Source organism: Brachyhypopomus gauderio, chromosome 17 (genome assembly GCF_052324685.1).
Source record: "Brachyhypopomus gauderio isolate BG-103 chromosome 17, BGAUD_0.2, whole genome shotgun sequence".
NCBI lineage: Eukaryota > Metazoa > Chordata > Actinopteri > Gymnotiformes > Hypopomidae > Brachyhypopomus > Brachyhypopomus gauderio.
In genome coordinates this window covers 4,046,885-4,071,099 of record NC_135227.1, presented here as the reverse complement: position 1 = coordinate 4,071,099, position 24,215 = coordinate 4,046,885, and the positions used below count along the sequence as shown (strand labels likewise).

The 24,215-nt window shown below is 42.4% G+C and overlaps 1 protein-coding gene and 1 long non-coding RNA gene across 2 annotated transcripts; one reads left to right on the top strand and one right to left on the bottom strand.

Annotated features, from left to right (window-relative positions):
- The first annotated feature begins 746 nt into the window (after window positions 1-746).
- On the top strand, window positions 747-22,650 carry LOC143480752 (uncharacterized). Its single transcript, XR_013121872.1, has 4 exons — window positions 747-803; window positions 1,126-1,532; window positions 21,280-21,425; window positions 22,538-22,650. It is a non-coding gene; the product is annotated as an uncharacterized LOC143480752 (long non-coding RNA).
- Window positions 20,688-23,428, bottom strand: gsc (goosecoid). The gene is made up of 3 exons (XM_076978580.1): window positions 22,922-23,428; window positions 22,517-22,776; window positions 20,688-22,277 (listed from the first exon to the last, which is right to left on the bottom strand). Exons 1-3 carry the CDS (start codon window positions 23,232-23,234, stop codon window positions 22,128-22,130), a joined length of 723 nt encoding a protein of 240 aa, XP_076834695.1. The 5' UTR covers window positions 23,235-23,428; the 3' UTR covers window positions 20,688-22,127.
- Window positions 23,429-24,215: the final 787 nt, after the last annotated feature.

The window sequence follows — 24,215 nt, the reverse complement described above, 5'->3', positions numbered from 1 at the left end:
TATTTCTCATGTTAAATACTGAAATGCGATTAAAATGTGATTAATTTCGATTAATTAATTACAAAGCTTCCGATTAATTCGATTAATTTTTTTAATCGCGTCCCACCAAATTTTATTTTTTTATCTACTTACAGTTTGACAATCGACATCTAAACAATTACAAAAATGTAAGCAAATCAATTATTCAACCGTGTCTATTCAATCTGTGTTGGAAGGTGAGGGGTTAAGCGGAAGCCTGTGAGCCTGTGTCTCCCCCTATCAGGACTGTGTTACAGAGGGACTGGCAGTTATAATTCAGCGCAATAACAGTTTCAAATGACAGTAAAATTGACCAATCATATCTTCCCTCTTAGTGGGCGGGCTTAACTGTATGATAATTTCCTCCCGCTGTGGCGACGCTAGCATCGTTAGCACCACCGCTAGCTAGTGTCGATTCATTCCTTTGATGCCCTCGTGCGTGTTGTTTACATATTCCGCTCCCGAGGAACACAGAGCTGTGAACCTCATTTTGCTTAAGAAGTGATCTAGTGTTATTATTTATTGCGTTTCTAAAGCTTTGCTGTCGTCTCAGTTTTTTCTTTATTGTAGTTCATTAGGAGAGGAAACAGTTTTTTTTGTGGGGGGGAGGGGGGGGCGGGCCCAGGTTTAATGGTCACGGTTCGCTACTGATGCAACGCTACCACTTGTTTGACCGGTTCATTCTGCTCCTGGGTTATTGTTTCACTTGTGGAGCTCACTCCGAGGCAGCTCACTCTGGGGCAGCTCACTCTGCTGAGACATGGTATCAGCGTTCACTCTCCTGGGTCAGTGTTCGCAGCTCATTTACACACACACATACATATACACATGCACATATACATACACACACGCACACACACACACACAAAACCATGACAACCTTAGATAGCTGTTAATTATATAGAAGGATAGGAGTTCTGTCTATGTCAGCAGGAGAAAAGTCTGGAAAACTTTGTTTGACACCTTATCATAAATCAGGAGAACTAGGCCAGATTAAGTCCCTGGTCGTCTCCTAAATGAACTGAACCCGTGTTTCACTGCGGGGAAGTGTATTGTCTGGTTGCAAGTAGACCCGTGAATATTACTCTTCCTTGGTTTCCTTTACAGTCCGATGATCTTCATGAGATAAGAGATACACGAGACCGAGGTGTGAAGCCTGTCTCACTATGCTGACCATCTGCAGATCATTACCAGCATGAGGGGCTCCACTGAAGCGCTCTCCCCTCTGAAGGACGCTTCTTTCCTGCTCAACGCTTCCCGTCTCTTGCTGTAGATACATTCTTATTGACTTTAGAATTATGTCAGCTCAAGAGGATTTTGACACCGCTTTGCCACATGCTCAGTGTAATCAGATAATAGCGCATACGATAGACATCATGCAGATGGCCTTTCTTAACCATGCACTGTACGTGGTTAATCCAGAACTCCTCCATACTCAGGGTAACGTAACATTTTATCATCGCAACGCACTGTCAGAACGCGAGGAGATTTGGTCCAAAGGTGCGCAGGGATTGGTGAGTAATTATCTCCTTTGGGGAATTTTGCTCATATGAAAGAGAATATAAAATGAAGCGCGAAGTAGATAAAAACAGTTCCAACCAATTTTATCCTGAAAGTTTGTTGTTAGTTGACAATAATCAAATAGAAATAAAGAACAAAAGAAAGAAAAAGAAAGAAAGCAACTGAGCTTTGAATCTAAATGACAGTTACTATTTTAGTTGTCGCTGCTATTTCCTCTTTTCACTACGGCAAAAAAATGCAATCGCGCCTTTAAAACTCAAAATCATTTATTTGATAACCCAGCGCTGTACTGACAGTATTACATCAACACAACTTCTTTGGTAACGTCTGGCAGCTTCCCATGGAGATTCTCATATTTCATTAATACAGGACGGAAGCGACACAGACCACGCACATGAGATCCTATGAATAATAAAGGTTCTCGGTGCTTTGAAAACAATGAGAGTTGGCCATTCAAACACCACATCAATAATGGAGGGTTCTGTCTATAAGGACATTTTCTGGCCTGTGCGGGGTAGACATTGTTGGTTGTGTGCGATCAGCTCCTTTGTAATTCCTCTAGCGTGAGGTCATTCTTTTGATTCCTCAAGGTGAGATGAGGTTTTGATTCGGGGAGGTCGGCCCGTGGGTCTGAACGACAGGCTCAACCAATTTTGTCCTTCGTAAACAGGTTACGCTGAGCAATCCAGTATTGAATATACCTTATTGGAAATGGTGTCATATAAGTGCAGCGCATGTATATTTTGGGATCTCTTTGCTGACTGCGAGTTTTGCCATGGTTTATGTTTTTCCTCAGTAAAATAATTCAGATTATATCCAGCACTTTTGTTAGTACCTTGTAGTACTTTTGCCAAGCCAGAAGGCCACGGTAAGGGGAACTCTGAAGGACTCGGAAGTTGTTTGCGTGTAAATTGCGTGTCAAGTGTGAGTCGATGCGGGTGTCTGCGGGTATAATCCTGAGGCCTGCGTGAAACAGCATGCACGGCAACACGCTCATTAGTTGAGCTCCGCGATCATCCGCCTCTTTTTCCGTCCTGTCTGGGCTACGGCGGCTATCTCTGCTCTCTGCGTGAGCTGCTTGAGCGAACCGTCTCTCCATGGCAGGCACTGCGCCGGTCCCGGCCGTTTCTCTGAGCGTGGCAGGCGGCCTGTCGGCCCCGGGAGACGTCACTGCTGCCGCAAGAATGCGTGCTGACACGTTGCTGGCGCCAGACTGTAGGATCCGTGACAGGGGACTGTCCACTCCCCAAACCCCCTCTCACATGTCTTATCTACACAGCTGACAATACATGGCCACAACTTTTAATGGCTCATTCCTCTTGATGTCAGGCAATGAGTTTCTCTCTCTCTCTCTCTCTCACTCTCTCTCTCTCGCTCTCTATCTATCTATATCTGTGTGTGTGTGTGTGTGTGTGTGTGTGTGTGTGTGTGTGTGTGTGTGTGTGTGTGTGTGTGCATGTGTGTGTGATGGGGAGCACCTGGTGCTTACTGTTTATGTGCAGTGTTTGCGTGCACGTGTTCGCATGAGTGTGTGTGCATGTTTGTATGTGTATGCACCTAGTGTTTGTGCTGGAGGGTGAAATTGTGAGCCTATTGAACGTCCCACCCACCTGCCTCACTGTGCATATAATACCCTCACACAATCAGCCATTTGTCTGACTGGTTATCAACAGGCAGCAGGCAGCGTGGCTCTGGACTTCCCATCAGTGCCGGTGCTCACATGCACTCTCTCGTGTGGCCCGGTTTTTTGCCGAGTGTGACCGCAACGTGTGACGAGCCTCACGTTTGAATGCAGGGGCAGGTAGCTGGTTTCAAAGTTCTCCTCCTTATCATGTGCTAAAGCCATTCTGACTCAGAGAGGAGAGCCCATGAGAGTGTCATATGCACAATGCACACACACTCACTTTCTCTCTCTCACTCTCTCTCTCTCTCTCTCACACACACACACACACACACACACACACACACACACACATAGCTGATATCATAGCCGAAGCCTCTGCTTGTGATTCACACTAGCATCTAAAAATACGACCACTACAGATGCAGTTCTGTCACTCACCGGGGTTCAGCACTAATCTATTTATATTGTATGGATAATTACATTCCATACACTGAAACTTGAGTCTTGGACTTGAGCTTGTGTTTGCCTTTCATAGGTCTTGACTGCTATTTGTCTGTATCTTTAATCATCTCCATCCCTTTCTGTTCTGGCACACTTGATTTTATTCTAATTAGCATTTGAGTTTTGGGTGGATGGTTGTTGCCATGTCTTTATTTCGCTGTACAATCAAAAGTGCAAAGCTTCAAGATGTTTGTTAATGTTGTGGCCCACAGGGCCTCATTACAACTCAAAAACAATGAAAACCCAAATCACTACATACATAAAGACCCTGAACGTTTATAGGATTTTGATAAGGGTGATGTAGGACTTTCCCTGGGGTTCTGTTGAGGAATTTAGCCTTTTTCTATGGGTGATTATGATTTTACATTAGAAAAGCAGAGGGGTGAATCATTAAAGCCAAACAGGATTCGATCGTCACACTCTTCCAGAAGCAGGAATATTCCAGAAGCACTGTCCATACTGTACGTCCATACAGCCCACATCCCACAACCCACAGAGCGGGAGGGGGGAAAAACAGTAAATAACTTATTGATCTTTCTTGTAGTATAGCATAAGAATCTTAACCAGCAAGAAGCCTTGTACATAATTGCCCCTGCAAGCAACATTCATCTTGATTACATTCAATTTGAGCCTATAAGGATTGGGTAACTATTGGTCATTCATCAAAGTCACATTGGCAGGACTTGGTAAATGGGGCTTGGTCTGTTTGTACCTTTGTCATCAAAACCAAGTGGTGTATCACCTAAATATTTGGCCTAACAAGTGCACAAGACCCAGTAATTTAGTGCTGAGTTTCCTCTTTTTGTATTTCTTTTTCGTTTATTTGAGTGATTTTCAGTTTTATCCCATTTAATCATCTACACTTCCAGTCTACGCGAGGTTCTTCCCCTGGACAACGTGCTTCCAGCCCTGGTACGCAGAAAGTCCCCGGGAGCGTGTGAAAGCTACCCACGGCACCAGCCGAAACCACCAGCCACGTAGGACTGGGACAAGACCACTAATCGCTCTGCTTTACCGTGCCGCTGTGTCTTCTAATGGGAACATCACCAATTGCATAGCAATTAGTAGGACTACATGGGCGGCACATGACACGCCTGGGATCTGATCCAACCGCAGGATGAGATGATGCAATCCACTGTGTGGTGTTTTTACACACGGGGAGCAAAGCGTGGTGTAAAACTGAAATGATAACAGAGGAGCTCGGCACAGGCTTCAACAACATCTCTTGGATCAAATGGATTCCTTGCAGCCATTGCTAGCACTGTTTCAAGTATATATTTATTTATTTACTTTGTATCTACTGAGGTGAGGGTTATGTCCTTCTTTGACATAGCACCATAAGCATTGGGAAACTATTCTTATTATGACACAATGGAGTTTTGGTCAAAAAATAAAAAACTTATTTAAACTTATTGTTAGATTATGACCACATGATATTTGGGTTTTGGTCTTCTTTCACATATTTATTTTAATGATTATGCTGCTGTTTATCATTTCAAAGTCACCTCTGAGGCACACGACACTTTGAAAATAAAAATAACAAAAGCTATTGTTTCATGCCACTCTGTCTGTCTGGATGTTGGTTTGACCTTATTGTATTCAGAAGACAATACCGCCTTCAGAACAACAGTGGCACCTTTGGAGAAGAATCAAAGAGTTGTTTGTTTGTTTGTTTACTTCTGACATCTATGGAAGTAAACACTTTTCAGCATGCTGTCATGTCCAAAAAGTGGATTTGCCTCTTAGCCATGAGTTCCTCTGGCCTGAGCTGTTTTATGACGAGGGATTACTCAGGCCAGGAGACACCTGAGTGTGGAGGCCACCTGTTTGACAGGGATTTGAGACTTATCCAAGGGTGGCACAGATCCCGAATAAACAATTAACACCAAAGAAAAGAGGAGTTAAACATAAAGTTGCAAAGAATTCACCGGAGTTGTTTATTGGTCATTAGACTGAGCCTGGCTGCCAAACTTCCCTGTGGGAGGAGGGATTAATGAGTCCTCATTTAACAAATGAAGGATGCAGTTTTGTCCGTGAGACGCGTGCGGAGGCAGAGCGGTGATCCTCCACGCTGCCAAAAAAATCTCGGACATCTGACACATTCAGGATTTGCTTTTGTGCAGCTAATGAATCTATTCGGAGACTTAACTCTGACCAACGTCAATCTGACTCTCACCTACATAGTGTATTCAATCGGGCTAAATCCCAGACCGCTTGCTGCAAAAAGACAGGCGACGTGCCCTTTCAATGATGAATTCCATGCCTCGGTAACTTCACCCAGAGCACATGTTATGTAAGACCCCACTTGAATTGATAAATAGCATTGTGTGCGTACACCGTTTTTCCCTTATGGGTGTTGAATAAAATATCCCCGTAAGACAAGATTGCGCATTATACCAAAGGCCCTTCGCATGGCAAAAATGGTGATGTGCATTATTACCCCTTAATTAAACCAAAATAACAGCAAGTACAAAGTAAATGATGGGCAGAATCTATCATCCACCATTTGAAGTCGTCGGCCCAGAAGACGAAATACATCTACGCACCTTCTTTTGTGCGCGTTTGTTTGTGTCAACTTTCACTGGTGCAATGAAGCGCTCATGTCTGAGACAATAATGAAGATAATCGGAGTGCTTTTTTTGCCAACCACAAAGCATCGACTTTCTCCTGGGTCTGAGGGGATCTCAACCCCTCGCATACACACATTAGCACGCGTGTGTTGCCATCTGCTTCCGAGATGTGCACAGATTCGTGCAATTACGTTTCCGGCTCCTTGGTGTGAAAATCGGGTCTCTTCTGAAGGGGCTGATGAGAGAGCGTTTGAGCACTGCCATTGCTGGCTCCTTTGTCCTTGTCGATCTAAATCCACCCTCATGCATCCGGCTACGAAAACAGGGGAAAATTCACCGGAGGGAACCCAAGTCAGTGTCTTTGTTTCTGCTGCTAAGGGAGGTGTTGAAGGGGCTAGACTTGCAATGCATGGTCTCTGCATCTCTTGGATAAAAGGCTTTGTCGAACTGGGTCAATCCAAGTCTTCCCCTAATAAGTTGTGAATAACTTGTGGCTCCATTACATCCTCACACCATCTTTGATTTTTTTTTTCTTTTGTACTGAGTGGGGATTTTTTTCATTCTTCTTCTTCATACAGAGAGGAAGAAAAACCTCTGAGCTACTACGGAGAAGCCCGTGCGCATTAAAGAGCAAGAGAAGATAGTACCGGTCAACCTGAGGTTCTTTTGTTAACTGTTGACTCTTTTGTGTGTACACCTAGGTCCTATGCATATAAGCAGGTAGTTGTTGTTCCATAGCAGCTTACAATCTGATGAAATTCCGTTTGAAGTCCTAAATCCATTCTTATTCGCTCTGAACCAATAGTAACCCACTCCTATTGATTTCTATAGGAAAAAAGAAGAAGCTTCCATTTGTGCCTTGCAGGAAATTATATGTGTGAGTTGTTTAATTGAAATAATAGAGCAATGAGAATATAGAGTCAAAGACGTGAGTCCAGGCAAGCCATGGGTCAGACGAAAGCATGCTCCGAGATCATTTAAACAAAATGTCTCCAGGGAAGCCTGTCAGCCTAGCAATCATGTCGACATCTTGTGTGGTGATTTTGTGATTACAGATAGATTAGCTGTAACGTTAAATCGGGCTTCTAGAGAAGGTGTTTTATATAACCTTGCAACGGTTTAATATTCAGTGTGTCATAAGAACTGGGCACCTTGTCACTTCTTTCAGAAAAGAGAGTTTTTTTAATCTTAAATGTATTACTGAGAGTTCTGTTTCGCAAATGCAGGCTATTTGCAGGAGGCCTTTGAGCTTTTAAATGAAATTTCCTTCTCTTGACGTGAAGCTGTGGTACAAACAAGGGTTTGATACGCTTAGCCTACAAACAAATAAACAGAGTAACTGATAAGACACTGGAGCTCTTTTGGTATAATTTAGCATAATCGTGTAATAACTAGGCGTGTGTAGCTGCTATACTTGATACCATTTACGTATATTTGATACCTAAAACCCACCAACCCCCTCACCTATCGCCAAAAGCTCTGTCTCTCCTTTCTTTGATGTCACACTGCCAGCAGGTTTCGCCAGGCCGGACTCCACTTTCGCCCGGGGTGTCATGTGTCCCCACATATCCGCTCTCACTCATTAGCTTTCTGGCTACTTGTTAGCGCCCCCGCCTCCTCGAGCCGCTATGAAAGGCGGGCCTCTAATTGAAAGTGCGTTGTATGGGAAATGAACAGCGTCCACTGAGTGGCTGCAGTGTGACAGGGCTAACCGGGAGCGGCTCTCTCCCGTCCCATAGAGAGACAGCACCAATTAAAACTGAGTGCACGTGGGAACGTGGTTAGCGGGAAAGGGGTTCTATTTTTATGTACAAGGATCTACTAGAATGTGTTCGCATTCCCAAGTAAGTAACCTAATGTCCCGCTATGTTCAAATATTGGTTTGTTGGGTTAGACCTCCATAACCCAGGGATCATATTGAGGATTCAACAGTTAACTCATAAATCAGGTCTTGCCAGAGGTAAATTGAGGTGTAAAATAGTTGGACGCTGGGGCTTGTGGGTCTTCCATTTGAATTTGTGTAACTCCACAGTGCCATCTGGTGTATGAAAAAGCAATGACGGCCTTCATAGTTGAGGACCCCACCCTGTAGCAACAAATAAATATTTAAAAAATAATAATCGCATAAAATGTATAGACCTAAATATTCTACTAAATATTTAATTGTAATTGTAATGAGAATATTTAGAATTGTAATTTATTTAGAGAAAATAAAACAGCTTTTAATCAGATTTGGAGCAAAATGATCTACCATCTTACTGATGCAATGTCAACACTCTGAGCTATCTGTGTTCCTGCAACAGAATCACACTGAGTAGAATTAAAACCAGCACCATCTCACAGCGAGACCCCATCACCTTTGATACCTGTTATCTATCTCATAAATCCCTTTACTAAAGTGAATCCTTTTAATAAAATGAATTTTAACAAGAGTATAAGATGTACACAACATAAATGTACAGGCATAGAACTAACAACCCAGTTTTGCAAAACAATTTGTGTGCAGAATCAGTATATATCAGTGTAAATCAGTATATATATTTTTATTCAAGGCCAAGAACCATCATAAAGATAATGAGCAGCGATGAGCAGTTAACATGGCAGACCAGGAAATAGACTACAGTTTGTTACTGCCTCCTAATAAATCATATCTATAAGTGTAATAAAAAGGCCCATGAGAGTGATAGTGGTCCTACTGAAGTGAGTGGTGATGAGTGCAAGCAAGATGTACAGTATGAAATCAGTATAACATCAGTGTGACGTACTGTGTGACGTACTGTGTGACGTACAGTGTGACGTACAGTATGAAATCAGTATAACGTCAGTATGACGTACAGTGTGACGTACAGTATGAAGTCAGTATAACGTCAGTGTGATGTACAGTATGAAGTCAGTATAACATCAGTGTGATGTACAGTATGATGTATTGTGACGTACAGTATGAAATCAGTATAACGTCAGTGTGATGTACAGTATGACATGCAGTATGAAGTCAGTATGACGTCAGTGTGACAAAGTGTGATGTACAGTGAGATGTACAGTATGAAGTCAGTATAACGTCAGAGTGATGTACAGTATGACGTACAGTATGAAGTCAGTATGACGTCAGTGTGACATACAGTACGAAGTCAGTTTGATGTACAGTATAAAGTTATATGACATATAGTATGAAGTCAGTATGATGTCAGTGTGAAGTAGAGTATGAAGTCAGTTTGACGTACAGTATAAAGTCAGTATGACATAAGTGTGACGTAAAGTACGAAGTCAGTATAACGTCAGTGTGATGTACAGTATGAAGTCAGTATAACATCAGTGTGATGTACAGTATGATGTATTGTGACGTACAGTATGAAATCAGTATAACGTCAGTGTGATGTACAGTATGACATGCAGTATGAAGTCAGTATGACGTCAGTGTGACAAAGTGTGATGTACAGTGAGATGTACAGTATGAAGTCAGTATAACGTCAGAGTGATGTACAGTATGACGTACAGTATGAAGTCAGTATGACGTCAGTGTGACATACAGTACGAAGTCAGTTTGATGTACAGTATAAAGTTATATGACATATAGTATGAAGTCAGTATGATGTCAGTGTGAAGTAGAGTATGAAGTCAGTTTGACGTACAGTATAAAGTCAGTATGACATAAGTGTGACGTAAAGTACGAAGTCAGTATAACGTCAGTGTGATGTACAGTATGAAGTCAGTATAACATCAGTGTGATGTACAGTATGATGTATTGTGACGTACAGTATGAAATCAGTATAACGTCAGTGTGATGTACAGTATGACATGCAGTATGAAGTCAGTGTGACATACAGTGTGATGTACAGTGTGACATACAGTATGTAGTCAGTATGACGTCAGTGTGATATACAGTATGAAGTCAGTATAACGTCCGTGTGATGTACAGTATGACGTACAGTATGAAGTCAGTATGACGTCAGTGTGACATAAAGTGTGATGTACAGTGAGATGTACAGTATGAAGTCAGTATAACGTCAGAGTGATGTACAGTATGACGTACAGTATGAAGTCAGTATGACGTCAGTGTGACATACAGTACGAAGTCAGTTTGATGTACAGTATAAAGTTATATGACATATAGTATGAAGTCAGTATGATGTCAGTGTGAAGTAGAGTATGAAGTCAGTTTGACGTACAGTATAAAGTCAGTATGACATATAGTATGAAGTCAGTATGATGTCAGTGTGACGTAGAGTGCGAAGTCAGTTTGATGTACAGTATAAAGTCAGTATGACATACATACTGTCAGTATGAAGTCAGTATGACTACAGTGTGACGTAGAGTACGAAGTCAGTTTGACGTACAGTATAAAGTCAGTATGACATCAGTGTGACGTACAGTATTAAGTCAGTATGACATACAGTATTAAGTCAGTATGATGTACAGTATGAAGTCAGTGTGATGTCAGTTTGACGTACAGTATAAAGTCAGTATGACGTACAGTATGAAGTCAGTGTCCCCAAACCCAATGAGCACTCCAGAAATCCTGACAGTGTCCCCAAACCCAATGAGCACTCCAGTAACTCTGACAGTGTCCCCAAAGCCAATCAGCAGTCCAGAAACGCTGACAGTTTCCTCACATCCAATCAGCAGTCCAGAAACTCTGCCAGATATTTTCACTTTCAGAGGAATAAATATTTTTGGAAGGGCCTTTTCATTTCAACCAAGCTTGGGGGGTTACCTAGCCACAAACCAACCATGTACCTTTTTTTTAGAGGAAGTCTACAAACATCTGTTGATTTTACAGAGGGTGTGTAAACGCACATGATGATAACTTCAGCACTATTAACTGAAGACCGTGCAAACAAGTACTTCCAACTGCTGAGTGTCATTCAGCCTAAAGGGATGTACAGGAACTTTAGCTCAGCCCACTGGACGCATCCACGGTACTCTGTAAAAACACTAGAAGAGTCATGCGGCATCTGGATGGACTCATTGTCAGAATTTATATTATGATAATGAGTCCATCCATTACTCACCAGTGAAGACCAGACCTACGCTCCCATGGAGGGTGAGCGCTTACATCTTCACGTTCACTCAGGACAGGTCAAGCCTTCGGGATCTTTGGGTTATTTGCTCAGACATGGTTTTGTATTTTCAACAAATGTTTTTGGCAGTGTCTCGGTTACGAGTGTTTTCAGACTCAAATCTATTTGTGCTAGACATTTTCAACAACTGAAACAACTTTTGTATGTCAAACTTGGAGTGTGATAACTGCCATAAATGTACATGTAAATAACATTAACAAAAACAGCTCTTTTGGCTTAAATATGAATATTTTATATTGATGATAAATATTAATAGGGCTATACAATAATGTGACTTTTGTATATTTCATACTGCTGGGCCCGTTCTAATGTCAGATTAGTATTGATTCTAAGTAGTCCACTAAAGCTACAGTAACTAAAGAAAACACATGAAAAAAATGAGATTGGTATCTACTCGTTCAATGTTTTTATTTTGCCTTCACTGCCATCTTGTGGTTGATAACTGCATTCGGCCTCAAATGAATGTGTATTTTTTTAAGCATGAAATCAGCCCTGAGACTGACTCTCAGGTCATAATTGCCAGGAAGTGCAAAATAGAGTATACAGACTGCAGTTTATGTATGTGTGTTCTTACATATGGATGTGTACGTGCCCTAGTGTGTGTGTGTGTGTGTGTGGGGGGGGGGGGGGGGGGGGTGTTAGATCTTTTTAATTAGTGTCTACAGGGTGTGAGGAATGTGGATTACATCACGTTCACCACGAGGCCGGGTCGCGAGCTACGCTCCAGGGTACACTTGAACTCTAGAGTCCAGACAGATTTGATTATGGCCTCATTTGCATAGTGCCCTCAGTCTTTGGGCAGTGGTCCCTTAGGTTTCTGCAGAGAACCTGGCAAGGGCCCGTTGGTGAGTCCAGCGTTTCTCTGTAGCGGTGGAGCAAGAAAACACACAGATACTCTTTCCAAGGAGTCTCGGCCTACAGTTATGCCAAGAGCGTGTTCACCTAAATATAGCCGATCAGAAACTTGAGGTAGAGAGACTGATAATGCTTCGCCTGCACAATGTGGGTAAATATTTGTGAAAGTATACGCACATTAAATTTGTTCATGTGTTCAGTTTGAAGTACACACCAGCTTTTAAGTGACCGAGTATTGCCAAGCAACATGATGTCAGAATTGTGCAGTGACCCCCTCCCCCTCCTCTCTCTACTCCCCCCCTCCCCTCTTTACCCCCCCCTCCCCACCCCTCCCCTCTTTACCCCCCCCCCCCCCCCCCCCCAAGTCACTCTTGTGTTCGTTTTAACGCCGAAGTAAATCAGCAGTGTTGAAGTCACCTCTCCCAATCCAGTTTGTCCAAATACTCTTTCACGAGGACTCGGTTCCTCCGCGTGTCTCGGGTCCGTGACCCCGTGACCTGCATCTGTGCGCTGCGGTGCCGTTTTTAATATCCTGCCTGTTGATCCGCGCTGAAGGCTGAGCTCGCCGCGTGACGTGCGCTGCTTCATGTCATCATTTATTACACGCCATTTGTCCTGCACACCCACGTTTACTGCAGCTGCCAGCAGCGGTAACTGGCCAAGCTTACGAGTATTACCCTGAGGATTGTTTTGCATATATTACAGGGTTAAGTGCAAACCAATCTGGTTTATACAAACACAGAAATCTAAACAAGGCGCACATTGAGGCTGATGAGTTCCACGCCGCGCACGAACGTCCCCAGTGCCCGGACCGTTTGGGCCTGATTGGCTGTATAACATACAGAACCGGCTTTGATTACGGTGCGTAAAAGTTACGCGCGGACGGTTCGGCTGCCACAGATAGACAGAAGCGACTCCGGAGAAGCGGTTCAAGACCCGAGGCCGAATTATCCAAGTTCATGTGGAACTGCAAAATTACAGGAGTCTGATTGTGTCCAGGAAAATAAAATAGCGCTCAGTTGCGTACTTGCTGTAACCTTTTGTGGGTTTCTCATTCTCTCTCTCTCTCTCTCGCTCTCTCGCTCTCTCTCTCTCTCTCTCTCTCTCTCTCTCTCTCCCTCCCTCCCTCTGTGAGAGATTCTCTCTCTCTCTCTCTCTCTCTCTCTCCCTCTGTGAGAGATTCTCTCTCTCTCTCTCTCTGTGAGAGATTCTCTCTCTCTCACACACACACTCTCTCTCTCTCTCCCTCCCTCTGTGAGAGATTCTCTCTCTCTCTCTCTCCCTCCCTCCCTCTGTGAGAGATTCTCTCTCTCTCTCTCTGTGAGAGATTCTCTCTCTCTCACACACACACACACACTCTCTCTCTCTCTCTCTCTCTCTCTCTCTCTCTCTCTCTCTCTCTCTCCCTCCCTCTGTGAGAGAGAGAGTTCACCCTCTTGTCCACCCCAACAGCTTCACATGCTCGGAATTTGTTTTAGGTGAAGTAGTTCATCGGGTCTCCAAATACATGAAAGACAGGGTGAAGTGATCTTGGCGTGTTAAACACCTCCGTGTGTGTTGGAGAGTGACCCCTCGCACAGTGTGTTAGTGTTGGGGGTACAGTGTTAGTTTGCGGTCACTTGGACGCCCACGGCGGGGGTCACAGCCCGCCACAGTTCTGCGGTACTGAGCGATCCCTGCTGACTTCTCACATAGTCATCAGCTAAAGTTACGCATTGTAAAAGACACAACCCAGCTTATATCACTGGTGGTCTTTGGCGTTCATAATCCCACAAGAAATAACATTACTGGCATTACTGTCGCAGTTTGTGTCACGCAACGGGCCTGCGAGTGAGACGGGAATTAAAACAAACCTGGCCTATTAATTTATCTTTTGGGGGGGGGGGGGGGTTGGATTGCAGTGGTGGGACACTGCTCCAAGAACCGACACTCTGAGAGAAGAAACAGCGTGACCATGTTGATCAGGCCAACCTTTGGGACAGGGGAGGCGAAATATGCTGTCAGCTCGTTACAAAAATACATAAGCGCTCACATTCAATTACGCACTTAGATGGGTGTGAGTTAGAGCTGGCGAGGCGGTGGCCTTCACCGGGTCAGGAGAGAGGGGCTGTAATCAGAAGAAGGTGGGAGATCGCCCTTGTGTCCGCTTCCTTTTCATAGTCTCTTATCCTTGAATTCATCCTCCGGCTCGCTCTCCCTGCTATCTTACACAGCCAACTCCTTAACACTGACAACTATTTACAGTGGTGTTTACACTGCGAGTTGGACTGTTCCCCTCCCTTTCTGGGTCTTAAGTGAATTTCATAGTTCGTAAAACATGACACGGGTTCAGTGTTCCGCTGTTCCCGCTACCGACCCTAGCAGACTCGTGTGTGTTAAAGTTTAGAGCAGAAAAGTGTAAAGCCATCCATGCTGACACACACACACACACACACACACACACACACACACACACAAACACAGCTGCAGTGCACATAAACCCCTACTCATGTCTCTCCTCTCTCTCTGTCTCCCACACACACACGGCACTAAATCAGGGGACGTGAGAGTGGAAACCCCTCCCCGAGCCATGAATCACACACGCCGGTGGTGTGAGCCGGCCGCTGGGCCCCGGCGTCTCCGGAGCCCCCTGCCTTCTCTTTCCAATACGGATCAAATCTGTTAATGCCTGACATCAGCTGTAAACCAGCTGTCCATCACCAGCCACAGGGAAGATTTGTTATGACTGAGGGGATCCTGGCTCACGCGGCCAAGAGAGGGCTGTGCTCCGCGCGCAACACTCGCGCGCTGATTGCGTGTTTAAACTAAGGGCTGATTCTACAGGGCACGCGCTGGATATCGACTGACTGGCAGCTCTGTGGAGACACTGTGAGACTGGGGCTTAGTTTTACGGTATCTGGGGCTTAGTTTTACGGTATCTGGGGCTTCGTTTTACGGTATCTGGGGCTTCGTTTTACGGTATCTGGGGCTTCGTTTTACGGTATCTGGGGCTTAGTTTTACGGTATCTGGGACTTAGTTTTACGGTATCTGGGGCTTCGTTTTACGGTATCTGGGGCTTCGTTTTACGGTATCTGGGGCTTAGTTTCACGCTATCCCCGTGCAATAAAATAACACATTACAATTTGCATCTAGTTTGCAGACTGCTCTCCCCTTTGTGATCATTCAGCTGTACTGCTTAGCTTCACAGATTTAGTCTTTAAATCAGTTTTTAATTATTAGGACACATTATTCTACGCCATTAGACATTGATCAGTTTCATTTGAAAATTAAAGCATGAAATTACATTGCATGAAGTATAGTACCGTGAGCTGATGAACTAGGTCTGCTGTTACAACTGCTATCCACTAGAGGGCAGTGTGGATGTAACTCTTTCACTCATTGATCTTTAGCTGTCAGATTTTAGTGTTTTGTTGTTTCCGCTGCTGCTGGTACTGTGTAAGTACCAGCCTGAGATGAGTCTGAGATGGTTTTATTCCTTAACCCATGGTCACTTCAGTCGTGTTTTTAATCATCATTCACATTCGTGTTCTCCAGCGTTTCTTTGTTTTGATAAAACACTGCCAAAGTTTGTGGTCTGTTTTGTAGATCTTTTTTGAAGACAACATGCAAAACCGAATATTCTGTAAAACCGAATATGTTCCAGTCTCAGTCAGGATTTGCCAAAACAATGCTGCGAGCTCATTTGTCACCATATTGTAAATGTGTCACAGTGATTAATCGATGCGATATTGCATTTACCAGGAAAATGTTCGACTCTGACTTTCTGTTTGGTCTTTGACTTCATTTTGCTTGTGACTTTCTGCTAAACCAACTGTATTTCATTCATGTTCGAATTGATTGAAGCCTTTAAAACTAAAGATAGAAAATTATATGCCCCTTGTAGACCAAGACACATATTCTTATGTTTTATTATATCCAGAAGTCTTCATCTAAAACTGGCGATTCTTTCAAATGTAGAACGATATGTGCCATATAATTTTCTACCCAGAAAGAATAACATTACATGGTTTCTAGGAAATAATTGTTTAATAATTTGCTCTCTGCAAGTTAGGCATAATTACACCTTCTAATGTTAAACCTTTTGGTATGTTAAATACCATACTATGTTTTATTTTTGTCATGTTTGAGAAAATAGTTGTTTTTCTTTAGAAATAAAAGAACTATAAAATAAATACACAGCTTTCAGCAATAATCATTATAACATAGTAATTTTTCAGTTTACAATCAGAATACTCTGCTTAGACATGATTTATCCCACATAACAATAACAACCTCAGTTGTTGATACAGGCAGATATTTTTGATTGATCTCCCAAAATGTGTGTTATTTCCTCTCTGCAGGAGGAGCACAGTGCTCAAATGATTTGATCATTAATCTACACGTGCTTTATTTATTCAGAGATCCCAGCGTATACAGGGTCACAAACGTCCTCCTTTGGGCTGGGCCTCACCCGTTATAAACCACGACTTATTCACATGCTTTCAGAGAAGTCGAAAAAACAGCTTTACGTTATGGAATGTCGTAAATATTGATGCACTTCAGTGTTGGCGAATGTAATTGAGTATATAGGTACCAAAGCTTCACGCTAATAATGTGTGTGTGTGTGTGTGTGTGTGTGTGTGTGTATGTGTGTGTGTGTGTGTGTGTGTGTGTGTGTGTGTGTGTGTGTGTGTGTGTGTGTGTATGTGTGTGTGTGTGTGTGTGTGTGTGTGTGTGTGTGTGTGTGTGTGTGTGTGTATGTGTGTGTGTGTGTGTGTGTGTGTGTGTGTGTGTGTGTGTGTGTGTGTGTGTGTGTGTGTATGTGTGTGTGTGTGTGTGTGTGTGTGTGTGTGTATGTGTGTGTGTATGTGTGTGTGTGTGTGTGTGTGTGTGTGTGTGTGTGTGTGTGTGTGTGTGTGTGTGTGTGTGTGTGTATGTGTGTGTGTGTGTGTGTGTGTGTGTGTGTGTGTGTGTGTGTGTGGTTGCAGAGGTGCCTGTTCAACTCAGTCTCACACCCAGCAGAGTCCTCAAGTCTCCAGGGATTGTGTTGAACCAGGGGCCAATAGTTCTGCACCAGGCCCCCTTCCCATGAGCCCACTGCCAGACGCCCTGCTCCCCGCAAAAGAGCACAGTCTGGAGGAGGACCGGGCTTCGCACACACTGCTAATCACGAAACCTGGAGCTGTGCTCCGTGCCTTAGCCCACACCACTAATCAGCTATGAAACCTGGGTTGTGCGCAGTGACGGGTCCTTCCTGATTCCAGACAAACAATCCCGACTCCCCAGAGCACAGCTCCATAACGAAGTATACAGTACATATACACACAGAGAAACACACACGCCCACACACTTTCCCCACAGTTATTACTCACTCATACTGCTCATGTTTGTTTGGTTTGGCAGAAATTGGCAGATCCAGAGCTTAAAAGACCCTGAGAATGTAAAGATGTGATTTGAGCCACAAAAACTGGAGTGGAAAGTTGGCTTAGGGTGTGATTACCTGCTTTACCTTGGAGATAAGGGGCTACTGCCAGAGACTGTGCCTGACCTGGGGTCTGTGTGGTTTCAGCGGGAGGGTTCACTAATTGAAGGCAGTTGATGGCTGGTGTGCTGGAGAGAATGTGGTGACAGGCGAGGTAATTACATGTATGGGTGGAAGACACAGCCCTTCAATTACCAAAGGCCAATCGGGTGTTAAGACTGCAATAAAAGAACCCTTACAATCAAGTGTTTATATTCTGGGTTTTAACATCGAATATGTACAGTCGTGGAGTAATAAAGAGTTCTTAAAGAGATTTGGCCCCTAGCTTAGAGACAAGAAAACAAACACCAAAACCACACGTCATCTTGCTGAAAAATGGTAATAATATAGAAGGAAGTTTACATCTGTAAAAATATGCATTATTTCTGTTACTTTCATACAGCGCTCCTTCCATTTCGTACATTTTCTCGAAACGCACCGCAGAAAAGGCCGACACCCTTTTCTATCTTTAGTGGAGACAAATCCACCCAAGAGCTGTCACTCCAGAGGCCAGAGCTAAGGTTAGCCATGCCCCGTGCACAAACACTATCGCATCGCAAATTTGCCGTGCCATGTCTGATAATGTCTGGCCAGTTTTAGAGGGAAGCTGACAGAAATGTATAAAATGCGTAAAAGTACCACTTATGTAAAAATAACATCAGGAATGTAATGTTCTCAGTGTAAAACAGAGAAATACTTGTAAAAAAAAAAAAGGAGCATTTTTTTAATTCTTCTAAAAGGACCAAAGATTTATCTACTCTTGGAGTTAACTCTGTGCTTCATTTTTCTTGGACCCCACCTATGTTTTTCCAAGTGCGGGGAACTATGCATAAAAAGGTCAAAGAAATAATGGTTTGAAAAAAAAGGCTTGCATAAAATTTTGGAAATAGAAAATTACTGCCCAGAAAGAAAAAGTGTAGATTAATGGTTGTGGACCTGCTCTCTGTATATCGCCCGACACTTGGGAGACAACCACTTCATAAATCACTACTGGACATATATGGCATTATTAGTGCGATGTGTTTTGTTTCATGGTTTGTGTTAATGCCAAATCTTTAAGTACCTGCTCTGGCCTCTAATCCCTTTCTTCTTTTAAACCCATTTAAGAAGCTGTGGGTTATTTGCCATCTCAGTACAGTTTTAAATAATACTGTCTGAGAAAAAAAAAACTAAACAAAGATGTATCCTGTTTATGGTGAGACTTTTGCAATAGCCAGCAGAAAAGGGATCTAGTTATTACAAGACAGTCAATGATCTACATTTGCGGTATGTGTACAAGTCATGTACACATCATAAAAGTCCACTTGTGCAGATAAAAACCCCAAAAATGTGACTAACCAAAGTCATGAATTGCTGAATTGGGTGATATGTATGCAGAGAACACATACACAAACTGACAAACATTTGCATAAAGGTAAGGTCTTTGCATCCATTAAGGTAAGGTCTTTATCTCCATTAAAGTAAGGTCTTCCACTTACACACTGCTTTTCATTTAGAGCCGTACTATGACCTGTCAGTCGTTCATGCAGAGGTTATGTTTTTGCCCATTTCAGAGAGACCATAATTTAAAAACACAGGTGCATTTACACACACTCTCATGGATTAAATCAGATTTAAAAACGGGCCCATACACATACGCTTACACACACAATCTGCCCTGTCTCTCGCTTTCAATCTATCTCACACACACACACATTTTCTCACTTTCTCACACACGTTCCCTCACACACTGTCTTTCTTTCTTTCTTTCTTTCTTTCTTTCTCTTTCTCTGTCACTCACACACACACTCAACATTTCCCCATTTACAATACTTACGTTGTTCTTTACAACGCTCATGAGGTGTCAAGTGTATATGTATCTATCAGTCGTCCCGTTCCAGGGCACATGTAATATGTAATCATTTTTTTTCAGTAATTCAGATCTGAGTACCTAAATAAAAGAAATATAAACACTGAATGAAGGGCGGGATAATAGTGAGGGCAGGTTTAGATGCTGATACGTTTCAATTTTCACATTACCAGGATATAGTTCGTATAATCCCAAATTTATCCGGTTGTTTTGCTCATATCAAGAGTTACAGCGCGTGTTCGCAGTGATCGTTTACGTGAATATTAGGCTATAAATCCAGCTGAAAATGACATGACTTCAGGTATTAAAAAACTGAAACGCTTGGTGACGTATGATTTGTATAAAAACCGCACTACAACACTTTGCTACGGCGTTGTATTGCTGAAAACATATCTAGTCGCACAAAAGGCCCATTTCATTTCTCCGTGCTAATTCAACTTTATTTTGTGACAAATACATATAAATCGTTTAGGTGCTTTCGATCAATATTTATTATCATTATGCACGCCCATAAGAATTTTCATCAGTATCACTGTCACGGTAAAGTTACCCTTGAAAGGACGATGCTAGCAATAAAATATTAGTATTAAAATAATACTAATACTCACTATAATAACAACGACATTAGACGTAGAAGTAGTAATAATAATAATAATAATAATAATAATAATAATAATAATAATACGTCTGCACAGTGTATTATTATTATAGTCTATTTAGACTATCCCTTAGTCCTCGTCTAGTACCAAAATCCACAGAGACAGTAGTGATTCTGGGTAAACTCAAAGTTTCCCTCCTGATATTTTGATAAGATTAGCATAGCTTATCATAGGTCCATATCAAAAGTCACTTGACAAACTCTTCTCATACAAGTTACAGCGAGGTTAAAATTACAAATACATTATTGTGTATTATTTCCGGTCCTATTGATAACCCAGTACACTGATTTTGTTTTTTGTTTCGGCCTGTTGCGCTCTACGTGTTTTCGAAAGCAAAACGCAGTTTGATCTGGGTGTCATCTGAAAGAGTGTGTGAAGTGTTCAAGAGATGCGCGTGAACGGCGAACACTAAAAACTCCAACTGATTAGATAAAATGCTGTTTTATTCACACATTTGTTAAACGACCAGGAGATTCAACCAGGGCGCAGTTATCATTTCGCGTCACAACACGTGTGTATATATCCTGACTTAATTAATTTGGCCAAATGCTACTGTTTTTTATATGTGTTTCAAACATGGTACATTCAAATACAGGATTATATATCTTTGCCAGGAGCAATTGTATATCTAATGACCACTGATGCCAAGTTACACCCATGACATTTTAAGATGAGTTAATTGCATACAAGCGGCATTTAATCAACACCAAATGAACGCATTGATGTAAAGGTTGAGCAATGCAATATGTTAGAATTACACATTGACCAGACTTGGATATATATATATGTGTGTGTGTGTGTGTGTGTGTGTGTGTGTGTGTGTGTGTATATATATAAAATAGGCCTAGTGATGCAGTGAACTCGTCGCACTCAGGTCTACACTGGCCGAATATTGTATCATTTACTGTATCATTGATTTTGGCTGCACATTCTGCCCTTTTAAATATCCAAGCCTAATAAGAAAATATTTATTGTCATGAAAGTTTCTATTTTAGGTTCAGGATAGATAGGCATGGGAAATATCCTATCGGGAATCTGCTGTTTATTTCCCTGAAGCTTTCTTATATTTCTGAATTACGTTTTTATCATAATATTATTATTAGGAAGCAGGCCGCTCACAGAGGACACAGATGGTGGAGTTTTGGGAGCGGTGCACGACAGTAACCCTGTTTCAGTGACCAAGCTGTTATTCGTCAGGATTAAACTGCTAATCATCTCAGACTGCTTCTTGAAGATCCGTCAGTGGAAGGTAAGCAGACAAACCTATGCTAAACGAAGTTAAGGCTAATACGGCTAGACATGAACTCACTGCTGGATGACAGAAAGCTTGACTTTTTGCTAAATGTGTAAGGTGACAATTTTTGACGACTTTTTGCTAAAGGTGTAAGGTGAACATTTTTTGACGATTATTTTCATTTGATTTTTCAACAGTGAAACTGCCTCCTACAGGTTGTTGTTGTTGAGGAATGACTTAAGACAATCAGGGAAACCGTTCAGATATTTTTAATATTCTTCTTATTTTACCAGGAGCCATGCATCGTTAATTCAAAAGTAAAAACTTCAGTGTCGCGGTCTGGATCAAACCGTTTTTACCCTTAATGGTTTCCTACTACAATTTTGATTGTGTTATCACGAGGCCAGAGGCTTTCACAAATTAATTAAATGCCATTACTTTACAATACATAAATCTTAGGAAGTATAACTTTTTACGAGATTTCTCTTTTTTGTTTAAAAAAAAAACTTTGACGTGATATAATATTTAGTATTCATATGTCCAGGCATTTTGTGCACATTTTAAATTAATATAAATAACAATATCAATGATAAAGGTAACATTTACTATACATCTGTGCAACAGCAAGACAACACCGGTAGGTTCACATGACAGTTTACATTATGTACAAGTCCGAATTGTAGTTGTGCGGGATATTTGCCTTCGTTTTATTCTTTATCAGCTGTCCGAGTCCACGTCGCTTTTGCTCTCCTCTGTTTTCTCTGTGGCCGTTTTCGTGGGTTTGTTCCATTTCTGCGTGTTCTCCGACTCCTCAGAAGATGACCTCTTCTGCCTCCTCCATTTCGCTCGTCTGTTTTTGAACCAAACCTAATCGGAAATAAGAGATAAAATACTTAAAACTGACGTGTAGATAAAAAAACACCTATTTTATTTTATTTTATTTATTTATTTATTTATTTATTTTGGTTGGTTGGTTGGTTGGTGTGTTTCTTTTTTTAAATAAAAGACTAAAATATTTTTTTCTTGTTCAGTAAAAAGTGGTTTGTGTAGGTCAGAGTCTGCTCAACAAAATAAAAGCTCTATGGTGGTCGCCATTATGAGCTCACCTCCACCTTCTCTTCGCGCAGATGCACCTTTCGCGCCAGCTGCTCCCTCGTGCCCACGTCGGGGTACTTGGTCTCCTGGAAGAGGTTCTCCAGGGCCTCCAGCTGTTCGTCTGTGAAGATGGTGCGATGTCGCCTCTTGCGTCGACAGTGCAGCTGGTTGAGAAGTTGGAGCTCCGTGCGCGACAAGGTGCCCACGTTCATGTACGACATCATCTGATGCGGTACCGGAGAAATAAGCACCGATCCAGCGCTATCGTAACCTTTAAAACAACATTATTTAAAAATAAATTCATGACAAAAGACATTTCTAAAGTCTTAACAGTGTCAGCACCTAATTTGAACAATGCATATAAAACTTTTAACTGGAGATGCCGTGTGAGACCCAAACAGATGTAGTGGACGTACCTGCAGGAATGCACGGACACTGCTGCGAGCCCAGGTTCGGCATCGCGCCACAACACGCCGGCCCAGACGCTCCCTGGACGTGAAGTTGTCCATAGTAGTAGTTATTATAGCCTATTCTGGCTCCACTCACCGACTGCAAATTCGGAGCTGTGGGTCCTGTGTGCGAATATAGTCCATTATAATCGGCAGCAGTATACAAGGAATCCGTCAAGTTGGAGAACACAACCGGGGCGTTCCGATGGAGCAAAACCGAGTCCTTACAGTTGGGTCTCCCGGCCAATATACTATCGATACTGAACATCCCAGCGGGCATCACAGGCAGAAAATGTTAGAATTCTTAGTACTTAAAAGTTCCGAAAGTTTATGTATCCGATTAGAGTTCGACGGATTTCCTCATAGTTGTTAACAAAATGGACTTCCGACGTGTGTGGAGTACCGTGCGATGGCGGAGCTGGAGTCCCAGTGACTTGTGTCGTCGCCCCACTGAAGTTCTTCTCGGTTTTATACCGAGCTGACGTCACGGGACCAGTTCGCGTCCGCCGTAAATGTGCACGACCTCTCCGAACCGAGATTGGCTGCTTCGGGTTTAGCACACAATGGTGAGAAAACAGCAGACCTGTGTATTGAGGGTTAATTTCATTAGGTTAATCCGTATGTTGCATACTTGTTAAGTAAATGATTTAGTTCTGTTGTTTATCGGTGAACTGTACAAATTACTCTCACAAATTTACCATAAGAATATCCTATTTTATTTTTTTGTGTATTTTATCCACTAATTTTAATTAGGCTAATAGGTATATACTTACGTGCTGTATTTTATTTAGGTTTTTACGCATGATGTACAATTGATGCACATGCATGATGCACAATTTCCAGTCCTCTGTATGTGTGGAAAAAACAAATATATATTAAACGGTCATATTTCTAAACATATTTTCAATTCAGCGAGCCTATATTTTATGCACGTTATTGTAAGATAATTATTAAGGTTCCTAATTCGAATTCGGAATTCCCTGAAACCTCTGAAATGAAAATGCAGCAGATAGTTGGTGTGAATTACCTGCCCACTGGTGATGGAGTGCGCTATTCCTCCACAGCCCCAGGTCACCAAACAACACTAAACAACTAGACATGGGTGTTTGCGTCCTAGATTCCGCTGCATTATGAAGAGGTGTATTTTAAATTACTTAATGGTGCGCGTTATTTGTGAAACAGTCGGTTTGACACGAGCGTGGCGCTCTGACTGCGGGACATTATGCTGAAGAGATTAGAGTGTTTACTCCATCAGCTGCCG